This window comes from Syngnathus floridae, chromosome 12 (genome assembly GCF_059516105.1).
Source record: "Syngnathus floridae isolate MCC-2025c chromosome 12, RoL_Sflo_1.0, whole genome shotgun sequence".
Classification (NCBI taxonomy): Eukaryota; Metazoa; Chordata; class Actinopteri; order Syngnathiformes; family Syngnathidae; genus Syngnathus; species Syngnathus floridae.
The window spans coordinates 5,677,082-5,694,907 of NC_142424.1; the positions used below are offsets into that span (position 1 = coordinate 5,677,082).

The following is a 17,826-nucleotide window of genomic DNA, read 5'->3' on the forward strand; positions in this document are numbered from 1 at the left end:
TATGAATCGTAATTCTAAACTGCTCCAGATGATGTTTTTATATGCTGCTGATGGTTTCTATAGTTACCAAAAGCAAGACCCGACCACTGTTGAATTCAAAATGACAAATATGATCCTTACCCTCTTGGCTTACCGTAAAATTAGCATAACTAAAATGTGAAAACATCAGACCACCAGTTAAGCCCCTTGGTGTTCTGTGTTTCACACATGTCTGGCTTCTTACGGGATCAAGAAGGGATCAACAGCTCAGCACATTTCCGAGCCTCAGGGTACAAATTTTCATGCATTCACAAAACGAAGGCAGATGGTGGTTTTAGAAAAAAACATATTTAATGTTACATTCATTCACAGACCACCGAAGAACGTCCTAAACTTGGACTCCAGGTATGAAGGTTTTATGACATCAGTTCTTTTTCACATCACTCTTGCTTTCAAGCCTCGTCTCGCTTGTCCACTCCCGGTTTTAGCAAGCTCCGGACTGTAGCACGGGCTGGAACTGTCCGACCATGCAGATGTCTTCTTGCTTCTGGCGCACGACACGTTGGATGGCGGGGGGCAGGCCGCGGGGGTTCCTGGAGAAGACCAGGGCGTAGCCGTCATCGCAGCTGCCGTCCTCCTTGACAGTGCGGCAAGCGTAGGTGATGGCGTAGTTGTCGTAGTCGGTGTCGATCACCCAGTAGTTGTCACCTGGAGAAGTTTAGGAGTCACGTACGGTTAGGAAAGAGCAAGAAGATGTGCAATTTTTTTTTTTAATACTTGCCTCCACTGGACAGATAGCTGGCCAGTCCCTGGTAGTTCATGAACATCTTGCCGGGGGTCGCGGGGTCAGGGACGGAGTACTGGGCGGCCATGTCGGCGCATACCACCCAGAAGCTGCAAATGGAAATTTTCATTATTGAAAGCAACTTCTCTACTTCTTCTGTTTTTTTTCCCTCTTTTGGCTAGTAGCAAAGTTTAGCCTGGGTTGTTAGCGGAAATTGCAGAGAATGTGGCCAAGCATTTCTGATTTTACATCTTTTGACTGACATTTGAAAGGTCTAAAAAAAAGGACAACAGAATTCTAAAAACTGGAATGTCCAACTAACCCAAAAAGGGTGACACGTCCTTTGGAAGAAGCCGTCATGCTACCGTCATCATCGATGGTGTACTCGGCCGAGATGTTGTCCTGCAGGAACAATCCTTCCGGATCCTTCTTCTGTAGAGCGTACCACTTTCCGGCATACTGAACGATGCAGAAGATTAATCAGTCAAGAACTTGCTTTTTCTTTCTTTCCCATCTGTGAAGCTTTTACAGATATACTTACCCTCTTGGGATCAAAGTCCTGTTTGACGGAAAAGCTGTCCACCACGCATGAGGTGGACAGACAACTCTCAATGCAGGACAGAACAACCAGCAGGAGGGCCAGCTTCTTGGACGCCATTCTGGAATCACATCATGGGGTGAACAGAAAATTCCATTTCAGACAATCAATTCACCAAAATTGCTCTTACCTTCTTTGTATACAAATATCAGCAAGAAGCACTTGTATGTGTCCAAAGACTCGATCGGGTCTTGTGTCCAACCCCGTCTCTTTATATACAGCCCAACACAGACCAGCTTACGACTTATTTTTATTGCCGGGAACTAAATAAGGTGCTTAAATCTAGAGGTAATCTCTAGAAGTCCTTAGACTAAGATGGCTTCTGTGTTCAAACTTGCCTGAGATTTACAGGACCATTAAAAAAAAAAAAAAATCTAGACTCTTATGTCACTAATTTTGCAAGTTGCCCTGCTCAAATCTGCAAAGACTCCGACACTGATCAACAACTTACTTAAGTTAATTTTTTGCTTCCCGAATGAATGAGCTATTATAATAGCCCCAAAATAAAAAAATAAAAAAACACTTATCTTCTCCCCACGTGTGAACTAATGAACTTCCCAGATTAACCTCGGCCACCTGAGATTACTGCTATTATTATGTCGCGGCGTTACGAAAACCATCCCAAAATGTCTGCTGCTGAGCTTGTCTCCTGATTAAAGCTAGCCACATAAAGGACATCAAGTTCACGGGCTTCACGTAAACACACTAAAGGGCATCCTCGGCGAGACAGACGACATACAAGCCAATCAAGTCAGACGATCTATTTTTTTTCTCCACTGGGATGTAATCCGTCTTGTGTGGTCTGAAATGGCTCGCGGACGCAAATAGATTCACTTCGTAACTTGTAGCTATTGAATAAAAAGCTGTTGTGTTTATAAAGTTTCTGAAAAAATGTGATTATAACAATAATTGTCAAAAGTAAAATAGAAAATAATCACAGCTGCTATTTTTTTTCGGAATTATTTGAGTTATTTTCTAACAAGGTTTTTCTCCATCTTCCTTCAAAGGCATTTATTTATTTTCTAATTTGTAGTTTTGATTAATTTAATAATATTATATAGTAATCTATCTGAAAGATTTTATTTTTGTAGTGCAAAAACATATGTTTTTGTGTTTCGCAGACCCCTGCCCCCCCCCCCCCTCACCTGCAATGAAAAAAACCCTAGCTCCGCCAGTGGTTTGAAATATATATTTAGTGATAGCACTCCTGAAACCTTTCTTACACAACCTTTGGACTTCTTCTCCACAACATTCTGTATTCTTTAATACTCTTCATACATTTTTCTCAAGTAGGAGAAGACGTGGCTTTGCAGGAATCGGAAAGAAAACCCGAAATACTAAACCTTTCCGCCACCTGGTGGTCAATGTGTCTACTGCACCTTGATGGTATGTGCATAAGTTGATCTCACCAAGTAAATGCTTGTCCTTTTAGATCTTTTATATCGTGATTAAGTTATAAAATGTTACTAAAACACTGCAAAATGAAATCAAATTTAAATATCATGGTGTCAATTTAAATCTGGAACAAATTGGCAAAATAACACAGCCATACACACTGGTACTGTTGTAGGATATTATTTTTGAAACAGATGATTAAATATGACCTTTTCTAATACGCTGATGGAAACCTAGCTTACACAATCCATTGTCACCCCCTTGTGGTGCAAAGGTATGAACAACAACAACAGACGTGGCATTTAAAAGAGTTGTGGTGCAGAGATAATCAGCACCTGCCCCAACTAAATCAGGCTTATGCTTGAGGAGGCCTTGTTTAATAAGCACTTAAAGAGCTTCCACGGGCAGACCTGGAAGTGGCCATCATTTTTTTTTTGCTGAGTCTTCATTTTTTGCACACAGAAGGAAAACTTTATTAATCACAAAATAGGAAAATATGTTACAGTAGCATGGATACAATTAATTTCCTCCATTAGAGATGTTTGGGAGGGGGATCAGAGTCCAAGTCTGGTTAGGATGCTTCCTAGATGAAGAAGTGGATCCAAATAAGGCCCTGTTAAGCTTTGGCAGAAGTCTCGACCAAATGCCAATCTATTCTTGAGCTGATATCTCTATGATAGTGATCAGTGCCTGTGTGGGAGTAGGAGATGATCACCTGACTAGAAGATCCCCTGCTAACCTTTACAAGTATCTGCTGAGGGCAGGAGGATTGTTTGCATTCAGCCCTCTGCTTCTCATCAGGGCTCTCACACGAGGGGGGGATTACTATTACGGCTAACCCAAAGAAGCCCAAACTGGATCCCACGGCAGCTTTTAGTTAGTTTGTTTTGTTTCTTAATATTTGGAGGTAGCTTAGTGAGAGGAAAGAGGTTTATTGTTGCCTTGAAGAGGCTGCCATCGTTGACACAGAGGGAAAGATGGGCGTGCAAAAGGAGGATGTAGAGAAGTTCCTCAAAGAGAACCCGGCTTTTGCGAAGGAGTACTTTGCTAAGAAGATGAGCCAAAGTGCCATATCTAAGGTGTCGGGACTCCAGGAAAAACAGGTGGACTTCAACCAACTCCAGGAACTCAGCCAGGTAGTCTTAATATTCAACTGGAAAATGAAAATCCAAATCAGAAAGATCACTCTCTCTTTGTTCCTCAGGTGGAGGAAAGTCGGATCATGTATGACCTGATCACAGACATGCAGGAGAACATCAACATGGAAAAAGTGATCTTCAAGATCCTCAAGAGAATCAGCGCGTTGATCCACGCCGACCGCTGCAGCTTGTTCATGTACCGGCAGAGGAACGGCATTGGCGAGTTGGCCACCAGACTCTTCAACGTCAACACCCAGTCCGAGCTGGACGAGTGTGTCGTGCCGCCCGATTCTGAGATCGTCTACCCGCTGGACTTGGGGATAGTCGGTCATGTAGCCCAGACTAAGAAGACAGTGAATGTGAAGGATGTCAAAGAGGTAAGAGGACCAAAAATGACTAGATGTCGTCCTTATTACTACCGCTAGGTGGCAGCAAAACACCGTAAAACCACCTCAAATGTATTTTTTGGCCTATATGTGTTTGTATTGAGGATATTCTAAAAATATTTACATTTGAAAATAGTGTGACCCACACAATTAATTTTCTCATATAAAACAAAGACAAGTGAAGAACCACACAACGTTGATTTTTTTTTTTTTTAAAAAGAGAGGCAAAAAATTAGGTTAACACATAATATGTGCTTGGTCATCACTTTAATACTTTTGGGTGAAGACAAGCCAGTGATGAGTGATTGCAGCTACACTTGCAGCTATATTTGACCAAGTGAAGGTTTAATCCACTTGTTAGACATAATCCATTTATTTGCAGACCCGCTCTAGTGGATTACACGGCGCTTGTATTTAGTCAGCAGTAATAGATAATGGATCTAGTTTAGTCGTGTCGGCATACATTTTTAACCTTTTACATCAGGTTCAAATATTTGTGCTAAAATCTCTTATTCATATGTTTGAGATGTGCTCAATTGTGTTAATTACACTCTAAATAATTCTCAAATAGTATTTGAATTAAAGTGACTATCTCATTGTTCTTAAATTTAATTGGGACGAGCAAAAGAAAAAAGTGGTGGTATTTGATTGTGTTATTTTGAACCACTTTATGATGAGACTACAAAAGTGTTGTCATATTCACCTATAATAATAATAATAATAATAATAATAATGATAATAATAATAATAATAATAATAATAATAATAATAATAATAATAATAATAATAACAAAAATAAAACAATAGTATAAAATAAATAAATACATAAATAATAATAATAATAATAATAGTAAAAAAATCATAAAATCATAATAAAATCATAATGTTTTGTATGTTCTTTTTCAGAACCAGTACTTCAGCTCATTTGTGGATGAGCTCACTGATTACGAGACCAGGAACGTTCTGGCCACGCCCATTCTCAATGGCAAAGACATGGTGGCCGTGATCATGGCCCTTAACAAGACCACGGGGCCACATTTCACTAATGAGGATGAAGATGTGAGACGAGAAATTTAAAACAAAATTGTACTGTGGAACATTCTTAGTGATGTGTTGTTTTGCAGCTCTTTTCAAAGTATCTGAAGATCGCCACGTTGAACTTGAAGATCTACCATCTGAGTTACCTCCATAGCTGTGAGACTCGTAAAGGGCAGGTGATGCATGTTACACTTAATAAAAGTCACCCCTTTTATAAAATTGAGCATTAATATCAATTTTTGCTCTAATTTATTGTGCACATGCCAGCTGCTGCTGTGGTCCGCCAACAAAGTTTTTGAAGAGCTGACCGACATCGAGCGGCAGTTCCACAAGGCCTTGTACACGGTGCGAGCCTACCTCAACTGCGACCGCTACTCGGTCGGCTTACTTGACATGACCAAAGATAAGGTGAGTTTTCCTTCTTTCTTTATTTTTTTTCCCCAACCACACAAAATTCCATTTCTGTCTTTCAGGAGTTCTTTGACGTATGGCCGGTGTTAATGGGAGAGCAGCCACCTTACGCTGGGCCTCTAACACCTGACGGAAGGGTGCTCATTTTTTTTTATTTCAGAATAAGTAAGAAAAATACATACGGAAGAGGATTAGGGCCAGTGAAGAAAAAAACGAGGGGTGACAGGATTCTGACTTTTTTTCTCAGAATTCAGAGAATTTAGTCAGAATTCTGAGAATAAAGTAAAGGAAAAAAAGTCAGAATCCTGTCACCCCTCGTTTTTTTTTCTTCACTGGCCCTAATCCTCTTCCGTAAATACACAATAAAGTAATAATATATTTGTTTTTTTAAGGAAGTACATTTCTACAAAGTCATTGATTACATACTACACGGGAAGGAAGACATCAAAGTAATACCGTAAGAAAATGTGTTTTTATCTGCCATTCTAACTTGATTCACAATATCAAAATAAATGTGATCAAAATGTATTCAGATCTTTGGCTAACAATAAATACACAACTTTTTAATTTTAATATTTTATTTTTATTATGTAGTAATCCACCAGCAGATCATTGGGCCTTGAGCAGCGGCTTGCCCACGTACGTTGCTGAAAGTGGCTTTGTGAGTCTCGTTTCAAGTCATGACAACAATATCCGCTTCAATCTCGGTTTTCCTAAGCATAACTTCTTTCATCCTCCTTAGATTTGCAATATTATGAACGCCGGATCGGACGAGACGTTTGACTTCAAGGTATGAGATGAATAACGGTGAAAGATGGTAAACACACCACTCCGTGAACACGATCTGTTTTGTTCTTATGATCCAGTCTGAGGCGCTGGACAGCAGTGGATGGACCATCAAGAATGTTCTCTCCCTCCCGATCGTCAATAAAAAGGAAGAGATTGTAGGCGTGGCCACTTTTTACAACAGAAAAGACGGAAAACCTTTCGACGATCAAGACGAGCAGCTCATGGAGGTAGAAGATTCTCATATCTCCATCCCAAAATCAAAGTCCTGATGTTCTCTTTTCTGCTTGTCTCCAAGGCTTTGACCCAGTTTTTGGGCTGGTCAGCTTTGAACACGGACACGTACGACAAAATGAACAAGCTGGAGAACCGTAAAGACATCGCCCAGGACATGGTGCTCTACCACGTTAAATGTCGGAATGATGAAATTCAAAATATCCTGGTCAGTACTTTTTTCTAGTTCCCACAAAGGTTGAATCGAGTTCTGCTCATGCGGTAACCGAACCTTTGCTTTTCTATCCCCTCCCAGAACACCAAAGAGGTCTACGACTGCGAACCGTGGGAGTGTGAAGAAGACGAGCTTCTAAATATCTTGGTAAAAACTTTAAGAACTAAATTTTGGGTCGAATATAGCGTGTCAAAGATGTTTCCATTCGCAGAAAAAAGACCTACCTCCTCTGATCAAAAAATTTGAGATCTACGAATTCCGTTTTTCGGATTTCAACTGCACCGAGATGGAACTGGTCAAGTGCGGTATTCAGATGTACTATGAAGTCGGCGTCGTCAAGAAATTCCAAATCCCACAGGAGGTGATTTCACACTTGGATCATCAAACAGTTCCGGAGCCTTCTAAACTTCCATCGGTTTTCATCAGGTGCTGGTTCGCTTCATGTACTCTGTCAGTAAAGGCTACAGGAGAATCACGTACCACAACTGGCGCCATGGCTTCAATGTGGGACAAACCATGTTCACGCTCTTGACGGTATTCATCGACGTGCTTACTCAGATGAAAATGCAGGCAGCTTTTATTAGTGTTGGATGTCTTTGGACCAGACGGGAATGCTGAAGCGGTACTATACCGACTTGGAGGTCATGGCCATGATTACAGCAGGCTTCCTTCATGATATTGACCACAGAGGGACCAACAATTTATACCAGGTCAAGTAAGTGCTGCTTGATTCATTTGCTAGATTTAAGTATGTTTAAAAACAATTCGGGCTGTCACTATCAAATTTTTAGAATCGATTTTTCTATTGATTAATCGGATAACATTTTATTTGTATTATTTTTGCCTGATTATTGTTTATTTACCAATTATTATAAAACAGCAGCAAAGCAATATTACACAAGGAGGATTGAAGCTCATTGTTTTCCAAAATAAAAGCAAGTGTATTAATAAAACACAAAAGATAAATCCGTCTGCTGTTTTTAATGGAAGACTAGAGAAATCAGAATGATTACTTTTGAGAGCCTGAAATCAGAAGATATGGACCATCTTTAAAAATGGCTCCAAATAATGACTCGATTATTCGATTAATTTTGACAGCTGTAAAAAAAACAAATCTGTTATTTGAATGTTAACAGGTCAGGCAACCCTCTCGCTAAGCTGCATGGATCTTCCATCTTGGAACGACACCATCTGGAGTTTGGGAAATTTCTCTTATCTGATGAGGTGAGAATGTCCAGTAAAAATTATCAAGTGTCTTTTTATTAAAAAAAAATATATATATACCTACAATATTTCCTTTCTTTTCTGTCCTCAACCGTAGTCACTGAACATCTACCAGAACCTGAACAGACGACAGGTGGAGCACGTCATTCACCTCACGGATATCGCCATCATCGCCACCGACCTGGCCCTTTATTTCAAGTTAGCCATCGTTATTATTATTCTCATATTAGGTTAATCGCCACAAAGAATACACGAGAATAAACAATAATACCTCTCCTCACATGCTAGAAAGAGAACCATGTTCCAGAAGATTGTGGACCTTTCGCACACGTATGAAGACGAAAAAAAGTGGGTTGATTTCATGTCTCTTGAAACAACCAGGAAAGAGATACTCATGTGAGTACACCCCCCAAAAAAATCCTCCTGCTACTACTTTAGTCGCTAAAGTTTCTCACCGCAGGGCTATGATGATGACCGCTTGCGACTTGTCCGCCATCACCAAGCCTTGGGAGGTGCAAAGCAAGGTGAGAGGTCACGTGGAATTCTAGAAAAGCATCCGCCGTGAATATTTATTTGTGTCGTTCAGGTTGCTTTGTCTGTGGCGGCAGAGTTTTGGGAGCAAGGTGACCTGGAGAGGACAGTCCTGGAGCAACAACCCATTGTAAGTCATTGGAAATGATTTGCTGATTCATTTCCTGTTCGAATCCGCCTCACTTTTGCATCCACCAGCCCATGATGGATAGGAACAAAGCAGCAGAGCTCCCCAAGCTTCAATGCGGTTTCATCGACTTTGTCTGCACATTCGTCTACAAGGTGATGCTTCGCTCGATTGGTTAAATCAAATTTTATTGTGAAAGGATTAATTGGATTATTTTGTTTTGCACAGGAGTTCTCCCGCTTCCACCCACAAATCCAACCCATGCTAGATGGAATCCTGAACAACAGGAAGGAGTGGAATGCCAAAAAAGAAGAGTATGAGGCTCAACTCAAAGTCATAGAGGATGAGAAGGCCGCAAAGCAGGCAGCTGCAGCTAGTAAAGGTGCTTACTAATTTTAAGTTGTGATTTAATGTATAGCATTTTTAGTAACTATTTCCTTCATCCACCAGTGGATAACGCCGGCGGTTCCAAGACCTGCTCGGTGTGCTGAAACTCTCAAGGAAAATTCGGTGAGAACTGTAGGCTCTGTCGAGGGGGAAAAAAATTGGGGCGCAATTGTGGTCTGCAGGAAATCGGTGCTTATCAAGAAAGAGAATCGGAAGCGACATTTTCTAGTTTTATTTCTATTTCCATACTTGGACTGTGTAAGTGTGTATGTACATATGGTATGTAAGTGTGTCCCAATTGTACAGATGACTTTTGGGTTGCTAGTCAACGCTAGCGTAAAAGTGACCATGTAAATACACCGTTGTCATGAAAAAAAAAAAAAAAAACAGCCTGAGTATTTATTCATTTTACTGTAGTCAATTTTTAGGTTTCAACCCAGTCATTCATTTTCAATCGCACTTCGGGTTGCAGGTGAGTTATACATTTTTTTGTTGTGTAATCAACAATGTCACACCACGAGGTGTGAGTAATGGCTGCATAATGACACAAGACCTTTTGGAGTGGAGTGTTTCTGTCCACACTGCACTTTCTACTGCTGGCGGGTGACCCCAATCCTGGGATTATTGCTGCTAAACAAGGCCAGGATTACAACTGGCTTTTAAGTGAAGGACACACACACACACATGCATCACTATAAACACTCCAACACCTCACATGAAAAACAATCTTTTATTTGATTTAGAACATAACGGAGGTTAAGTAGCTCACTTGAGGATGGTATCTGAATTGGCTGTGGAGACAGAAGTGGGGGGGTGATATCAGAAATAAAGACATTTGCCGAGTCATGATATCGTTGCCGTGTGGTACCTTCGGCCAATTCTTTGGCAATGCGCTCCTGCTCCTCGCGAGCCTTCTTTTCAGCCTCCTCCACCTTCCGTTCCTCCGCTGCGATGGGCTTCAGGTACTCTGAATATTCACAATGTCATAGTTGGTTTTAATAATTATATATTACAAATATTAACAATACAAACGGTTCTTATACTGTACTCAAAGGAACAGAAGGGGTTAATGAACTTACCAAACCTCTGTTTGCCATAGAAGACGCCGAGCAATAGGGCAGACCACCGGGCCGTCTGAAAAATATATAAATATTATATGCATGACCAATAAATTTGCACAATTTCTTTCATCAATCCGCTGCACTTTCAAATCAACCACACTTGTAATTTAGGGCGAATTCCACTCTAAACTTTAAAATTATGCACAAAATTACCGAAGCAAAACATATACGTAGCTCATCAAAGTCGTTTACCAGAAAATATGGGCGATGTTTTTCATATATTTTCTGAGTGTTTTTTTGCATATTTACCTGTAAAACACTTCAATGTCATTGCAGGAGACTACTCGGGACAAACTTAAACTAGCTTACCGTGCAAATAAAACAACAACCTTGACCACCCAACGGGTCATAAAATAGGTAAATTGTGCCGTCATGAAAAGTAGTATGATGTTAGAATATCTATAAAAGTGTTTTACCTTGATGAGTGGCGATACTGCTACGGGGGGAGCCATGTTGGAGACAAGGACGTTCACTTCCGCCTTTTTCTTCTTCTTCTATTCTAATAACTCAAAGACAACACAGCGCCCCTCCTACTCCCAGTCTGAATAGTGTTAGTGCAAGTACAGCCAAAATGTAGTTTAACCATTAACTACGTAAGATTTAAAAAAAAAAAATGTTTTATTAGCTAAATTTACTGCAATTCTGTACCTTTTATTTTTGAATTTCCTGTCGGACGGAAGTTTTACTTTGATGGGGAAAAGGCCAACGGCTGATTTGTATTTTTGATTAATTTGCAGCGCATTTCGATATTTGTGAAATAAAAAGAAGCTAAACGGACGAGTCAGACGACGAATACAACAGTTAAAAGTTACTCAGCATGGTCGAAAGTGGCCACAAGGTAACAAAAAAGTACTTATTTTGAAAAAAATATATATTTGTGATTCTATTTTGACGTTAATCACACCTGTGTGGAAATAATTGCCCAAGGTGAAGCTGAATGGCTAATGGCGTCATCATGTTTGTTTTATTTTCTTGCCTAGGATGTAAGATATACTATATTATATTGATACAAGCAACAAAAGCCACCTTTTGGGTTTTCCCCGACGTCTAAGGGGGCAGGTTTATTATATTACAAATAATAATATGACTTTGTTCAAGTCTGATAAAATAGTCAGGAAATGCATGTTGTTTATATGAATACAGGCATAGTTTTTTAAATATATATTTATTGAACCGAAGAAAAAAATATAGACATTTATATTGTGTATGTCTCATTAGTCCATACATTAATTCAGAAAAACATTTGTCATTTAAACTTATAATGGCATCTCACAGGGAAAGATAATGAAGCATTTTGTATACAAACCTGAGAACATTTGAATATCCTTCACATAAATTAAAATGAAGAGTGTAAATACTGTTACCATTTATATTATTTAAAAAAAAAAAAAAAGTAGCCAAAACACAGTTGAGTGAAGACATCCAAACACAATTAAATAACATTTTAAATATTTGACATGTATGTTTTTACACAGGATGTGGGGTGTTCATCAGTCGTTGTCATAGATGCAATCTGAGGAGAAATACGCCATCATGATTAAAAGAGCTTTTAATTTGGAATAATAAATAATAATTAAAAAACATACCATCGCCGATATCGTCGTAAATGTCGCCGTCGCTGTAAATAAATAAAAAAAAAAATCAGCTTTCTTTTCACTTTTCTGTATGTGCCCCTCCTTTATTTGAAACGTGAACATTTTTGTTGATACTCACTCCATGCAAATGTTGCTCATTGAAACATAACCAACTGTGATGGACAAAACACACACAGATTAGAATTTATTCACAATTGTTTGTCCCAATACTTTTGTACACTTACACTTGCCCTCCTCATTGCGACAAATCATTTTGTTGTCGACGGGCTTGACGATCACGTCGAGTTTCTCCCCGGGTTTGACTGCCAGCTCTTTGCCGCTCCACTTTTTGTTGACAGCAGCGGGGCTGACTGTCACCTGATACAACACCTGAATTTCGCCATCATACTGAAATCACAGAGAAGGAATTCTTCTTGCTAATTTACTATACACGTGTGGAGGGATCCGAAATACAAACCTTAAACTTTTTCCTGAAGTCTTTCTCTTCTTTGTCAAACTTTTTCATTTTCTTTGGGTCATACTCGTCTTCCTTTCCTCTGCCTCTCAGGGTTGGGATGCTGAGGAAACAAAATGGCAGAATTTGAAAAGGGCCCCTGTGAATCCTGTGGGAGGAAAAAAGAATGAAGGATTTCACGATTGTACCTGCTGATGGGAGGAGGAGGCGGCAGGTTTTGGGCGTCAACATCATAGTAGAGATCATCATCGACTTTAAACACATGAAAGAATTGGCAAGGTGAGGTTTTACATTTACACTTACAATCTACAATAAATAATACAAAGTATACGTGCATATCAGAATGATCCCTTTAGTCTACTTTTATCCAAAACTTAACTCAATTATTTTATTCTACTAATGAAATGAAAACAAGACCAGATTATCCATTATTTTTTTATATTGTAAAAAGTGTGTATAATTTTATAATAATTTTATCATAATTTTGTGTACTGTTTAAATTTAATATTTTGAATATTTTCACTTTCAATTGGAATATTAGGTGGACTACCTGAATTATTGTTTTGTTTATATTTACATATTTTCAAAGTATCTGAAATACGTATATATATATATATATATATATATATATATATTTTAATAATGTTTTTTCAAATGAGTTAAAAATATATAAATTTATTTAATATATAAATATAATCTGATTTATTTATTTATAAATACCTGAACTTTCGCCGACTGTAAACTGGCTGGGTGGAGGCAGTCTGGCACATCAGAAGAAATGACACATTGTAAAAATCTAGTTGATCATGCTTACGATGAGAGATTAGCACATCGGATTGAACAATTTCAGTATGAGCAGTGCCATGCATCAGTAACAGCAATATAATCAGTAGATTAGTGAGAGCCAACATAATTAGTTGATTGTACACGTATCAATATTGGACGCGGAGTCTCATGCAAGATTAATGACATCATTAATAATTTGCAAAGAGAATGTGACAAATCAAAACAAAAAAGTTATTGTCTCTTTCTGTTGGTGATGGCATGAGAGATTATGATGATTGATGGATTAACGGGATTAATGTGAGAACCGGTCTTACTACTGAGTGTATTTTTACACTTTAGTGCTGTCTGGACGTCTGTTTCGCTCAAAAATCTTCAGGAGGTCAAACGTCTTAACAGATATCCTGGGTCGAGGACGACTAAACATCCAAATAATACAGCTTCATATTTTTAAACAGTTTTTAAACTCTATAGTGTCATTATTGGACATGACCCACCTCACATCCAAATCCGGATCGATGACATCATTATAAACTTCGTCATCTGCTGGGGGAGGCGGTAAAAAGACTGTGGGAAAGAAACAAATTGAATGTGACTTGATTTTTATTTTGGGATTATTATAATGAGTAGAATAAATGAGAAATAAATTCTCTGTTGAGCCATTTTACCTCCTTGGCCACTGATTCCACTGTAGAGAGAAAACAGGTTGGAAAATTAAGTCAAACAAAAAATATTTTAAGAAATTCAATATGTAAAAAAATATATATATATGTATAGCTACGAATAGTTTGGAATTTTTCCCGCCACCTGCTGTCCGACGAGGCCACGTCCACGTCATCGTAGAGTTCAGAGCTGGTGGAGCCTTGCTGAGCTTGATGAGTCTTCAGTGTGTTGAAGTCAATTTGCACTGAAGTTGTCTTCACATAGCCAACTGGCAAAGGAACCAGCAACTTTTTACAATATCGTATTAAAGTCGCAATTTAACAGAATCAAGTCGGATTATTGTTATTATTATTATTATTTTATTGTGTGCTATCTAGTAAGAAAAGCAAACTTACTGGTTCCATCCTGTTTTCGTCCCAACCATTTGCCCTCCGGGTTGCCTTGGACTCGAATAATGTCCAGACAGTCGCCTCGCTTGAGCGCCAATTCCGTCCTGCTGCCTTTGTGGTCCACGCGAGCATTGCCTTGATGAATCACCTCCACGGCGCCCACAATCTGACATGCAAAATAATGACAGCGCTTAGATTAAATTTGTCCGCAAAAATGATCAAATTGTATTTCACCTTGAATTTCTTCCTGGCGTCTTGTTCTTTCTTCTCTCGCCCCTTCTGTTCTTTCTTCTCGGCTTCAAGTTGTCGTTTCTCTTCTTTTTCTTTTCTCTTCTCGTGTTGGTCCCTTTTGACGAGCAGGCACAATTATAACGGCAGAAAATAAATAACGCAAAAAAAGTCCGACTTCTCCATTCTCTTACCACGCCTCTTCATCAAGAGGCTCGTACATATCGCCGCTGTCGTCATCATCTTCTTCCTGGACGCAAATCGAAACAAGCAAACCTTGAGTTAAAATACAGAACAGTGAACATATTGAATGGTGCATTTGTCACCTTTAGCCTCAGGCTTGGATGACCTAAAGGGAACCCAAAAAAAATAAAAAATCTGCTTTATTATTGTGCATATCATCTTGACATATTTCTTGCGCTCTAGTGTCGACCGGACCTGTGGATGGCGGCAGAGGAGGAGGAAGGTTCGAGTTGATCTTCACAGCATCAACATCGTCATACGATTCTTCCCGCACACTGCAAGGTAAGGTGTAAAATTTAACCTTGCTTGACATGTGTGTGTACGTGTGTGTGTGCGTGCATTACATGGTTCCCAAAGGTCGTGGAGGCAGACTTGGAAGGGCACTTTGAGGCGGCTCAGGCCGATTTGTGCCAAGCGTTAAGGGAGGTGGGGGCACTGGTTTGTTGACGGCGTTATTTCCTAAAAAAAAAAAAAATACATATACATGTCATTCTATATAGAGGAAAACAAAAAGATGTTATCTCATCCTTCTATAAAGAGCAGAGCTCTCGCTCGAAACTCTCCCTGCTTCCTTCTATACAACTTCCCTATGCGCTTACCCCGTGGGGGCGGAGCCAAGAGAGAGAAAACGGACTGTGAACTCGACTGGTCAAATAGAGGAAGTCGATACGTGACTCTAATGTGGCTGTTAAGTCACTAATAAAACATTTCTTATTATATTATTTATATTATCAGGAATGATAAAAAAAATAGGAATAATTGAATTTGAGTAGTTTGCAGTTGTGTAGGCAAATAGTCCAACTTACCATTAAAGATCACGGCTGCTTTTCGAAAGCCACTCAAGTCTACTTTGGGGGGTCGCTTTGGTTTGGCAGGCGCAGGGCCCGATGTGAGCACGTTTGGGAGCGGCTTGCGTTTGGGTTCCGAATCAATATCAGTGTTCTGAATAGAGGCACCGGGCCGAATTCTCAAACTGGGCTTTTTACTGGCCGGGGGTTTCGGTGGAGGGATGGCGGGATTGAGAGGCGCTTTGGCGTCCACGTTGAGGTCACTCTCGGGTTTGTTTTTGAAAGTCTCGACGTTTGCCGGCGGCGAAGGTTTGTCGGACTCGCTCTGCTGCCGTAACTTGATGATGCTGCTGTTGGGTTTGCGGGGCAGAGGAGGCTCTTTGGGCGGCGCCAGGTTTTCGCTGCTCTCCTCTTTAAGCCAGGTCGGTTTAGATGCTGCCGGAGGCGGTTTAGGACCTGGAAGTCTGGGGTTCGAAAGGCTCGTGCTCAGAGGAGGCTTGGGGATGGGCTTCGCTCCGGGACTTTTGACTTCAGGCCACTTAGTAGCTTCCGGTGACTTCAGAGATGTTTGCCCTCTTTCAGGGAAAGGTTTTTTATTAGTCGTCTCCTCCAGGCTGTTGTTAAATCGGCTCGCCAGTGCTTTCATTTTGTTAGCCGCCGGCACCTCGGTGTCACTTTTAGTTGTGCTTTTAAGGTAGGAGGCCGGTTTGGGCGGTAGATTTAAAGTGCCGCCCGAGAGACTCTCCAAGACCGGTTTCTTGGACGGGATGGCGGGACCAGATGAGAGGGTGGCGTTGACGGGCGGCTTGTGTTTTAGTGACGGCGGGGAGCTCTCGTCGGAGCTCCCGGCGTTGGCTTGAAAACGAGCCATGATGGCCCTTACGTCAGCTTTGTTTTCCTGGAAGAGAATGGAGGAGGTGGCTCTTTTGTTGTTGTCGAGTCAAAAATACGACCAAGCAAAGTGCAGATAAGAGTTAAGGTCATAACGCAACAGCGGCGTTGCTATGAAACGGCAGCAACAAAACATGACCACTTCAAATGAACTCGCACTTCATGCACAACTTCATAAATCATTAAAGCAAACAATGAAGAGGGAAAATGAATCTTAGGTGAATAATGGTCAAGTCAGTTATACCCGTTGAATTCAATTAGAATTTTTTTTCCGCATTGTGGAAGACCACCAAAACTCAGTATTGTTATTTTTTAAGGTGAAGCAAATAAAATAGCTGTCAAGCTAATGTGCAGCAAGACAGGCAAGGCTAATACAAACCAATCATAATATTATGCTAATCATCCCCTCCATGCTTTCATCAATCTGGAAAATTATTATTTAAAAACGTGGTCTACTTGCATTATTAATGAGGAATAAAAATGAGTTGACAACTGAATTAAAAGTCAAATTATTAAACATATAGATGAGGCGGGACAACGCATCCTCCTGCCCCAATGCAAAAAAAAAAATAAAAAATCGAGCCTCATCGAAAATGAATTTATGGAACACAACATCAGTCAAAAAACTACCCTCTGTGTCCTGTTTGTTTCTCAACCACCCATTTTTTTTAAAAATTACCCAACATGTGTTGCCCCACAAAGTTGCGAGTGCCTCCTGGACTAATGCAACACACTTTAAGAAAATACACATCTCAAAATGACAAATTATTACATAGAAATGAAAAGTTTCGAACCCTGCTTTGAAATAAAGCCGCTTTGAGTCAAGTCCTCTGCTCCAAGCAAAGAGGAAGCAAACATTTCTATTTCCACTTTGATAAGAGGTGATGGCCAAAGTTGCACAAGCAAGAGACACACAAAGTAAAACAAAATGGCTCAAGTTTTACATTTAGTGAAATCATGTCATTCGGTCTTTAGATACTCAAATAAGTCCTGTCAAATTCCGCATTTTTCACTGATTAGCGAATAAGAGGCTGCTGGCTTAATAATAATTTGTTCCGTATGGTTAGAAAGTAGTTTGAGGTACTCACCATGTTGAGGAAAACAGTCCTGCTGACTGGAGCAGTTTCAGTGTGTGTCTGTGTGTGTGTGTGTCTGTGTGTCAATGTATGCACCTGTCCGAGAGAAACTACAGAGCATGAGTGGAATCGTCCAGAGCGATAAAGCAGCCAGTGTGCGAGTGTCAACTTGTGCGTGTCGACTACTTCCTCACTCGCTCTGTGTTGTGTCTATGTGTGTGTGTCACACTTTGTATTATCTTCATGTGCTGATCTCATGATTTGCTTGTCACTGGCAACTTTGCGTCCAGCAACGAAAACTTATTTTAATTATCATCCATTATTTCATCCCTGTATTTTTTTTCCCTCTGTGTGAGTTCTGA

At 40.0% G+C, this 17,826-nt stretch overlaps 5 protein-coding genes across 6 annotated transcripts in view; 2 read left to right on the forward strand and 3 right to left on the reverse strand.

Moving 5' to 3' along the window:
- Nucleotides 1-307: 307 nt before the first annotated feature.
- On the reverse strand, nt 308-1,655 carry rbp4l (retinol binding protein 4, like). Its single transcript, XM_088392180.1, has 5 exons — nt 1,492-1,655; nt 1,305-1,422; nt 1,086-1,222; nt 761-873; nt 308-687 (listed from the first exon to the last, which is right to left on the reverse strand). Exons 2-5 carry the CDS (start codon nt 1,419-1,421, stop codon nt 464-466), a joined length of 591 nt encoding a protein of 196 aa, XP_088248306.1. The 5' UTR covers nt 1,422; nt 1,492-1,655; the 3' UTR covers nt 308-463.
- Nucleotides 1,656-3,307: 1,652 nt separating this feature from the next.
- On the forward strand, nt 3,308-10,082 carry pde6b (phosphodiesterase 6B, cGMP-specific, rod, beta). The gene is made up of 23 exons (XM_088391439.1): nt 3,308-3,892; nt 3,961-4,272; nt 5,188-5,340; nt 5,406-5,495; nt 5,587-5,727; nt 5,793-5,867; nt 6,123-6,187; nt 6,325-6,391; nt 6,473-6,520; nt 6,597-6,746; nt 6,815-6,958; nt 7,046-7,111; nt 7,176-7,325; nt 7,391-7,498; nt 7,570-7,679; nt 8,101-8,188; nt 8,286-8,386; nt 8,477-8,584; nt 8,649-8,712; nt 8,775-8,849; nt 8,918-9,001; nt 9,075-9,228; nt 9,297-10,082. The coding sequence occupies exons 1-23, from the start codon at nt 3,734-3,736 to the stop codon at nt 9,335-9,337; spliced, it is 2,553 nt and encodes an 850-aa protein (XP_088247565.1). The 5' UTR covers nt 3,308-3,733; the 3' UTR covers nt 9,338-10,082.
- On the reverse strand, nt 9,945-10,890 carry LOC148389767 (ATP synthase F(0) complex subunit e, mitochondrial-like). The gene is made up of 4 exons (XM_088391444.1): nt 10,771-10,890; nt 10,313-10,367; nt 10,102-10,200; nt 9,945-10,024 (listed from the first exon to the last, which is right to left on the reverse strand). Exons 1-4 carry the CDS (start codon nt 10,804-10,806, stop codon nt 9,999-10,001), a joined length of 216 nt encoding a protein of 71 aa, XP_088247570.1. The 5' UTR covers nt 10,807-10,890; the 3' UTR covers nt 9,945-9,998.
- Nucleotides 10,891-11,043: 153 nt separating this feature from the next.
- Nucleotides 11,044-17,826, forward strand: part of nnt (nicotinamide nucleotide transhydrogenase) — a 28,953-nt gene continuing 22,170 nt past the window's right edge. The window contains exons 1-3 of the mRNA XM_088391437.1: nt 11,044-11,192; nt 12,497-12,682; nt 14,893-14,991. The gene's annotated coding sequence lies outside the window, so the exon portion shown is untranslated. The remainder of the gene's footprint in view (nt 11,193-12,496; nt 12,683-14,892; nt 14,992-17,826) is intronic.
- On the reverse strand, nt 11,736-17,662 carry fyb1b (FYN binding protein 1 b). 2 transcript variants are annotated; one of them, XM_088391440.1, is made up of 19 exons: nt 17,477-17,662; nt 15,516-16,395; nt 15,054-15,168; nt 14,905-14,984; nt 14,793-14,815; nt 14,661-14,716; nt 14,473-14,584; nt 14,245-14,404; nt 13,994-14,117; nt 13,855-13,874; nt 13,684-13,753; nt 13,522-13,605; nt 13,124-13,164; nt 12,592-12,655; nt 12,407-12,506; nt 12,174-12,336; nt 12,068-12,101; nt 11,941-11,972; nt 11,736-11,867 (listed from the first exon to the last, which is right to left on the reverse strand). In XM_088391440.1, the coding sequence occupies exons 1-19, from the start codon at nt 17,477-17,479 to the stop codon at nt 11,845-11,847; spliced, it is 2,184 nt and encodes a 727-aa protein (XP_088247566.1). In that variant the 5' UTR covers nt 17,480-17,662; the 3' UTR covers nt 11,736-11,844. The 2 variants fall into 2 exon arrangements, with proteins under 2 accessions (XP_088247566.1, XP_088247567.1); XM_088391441.1 differs by lacking the exon at nt 13,522-13,605.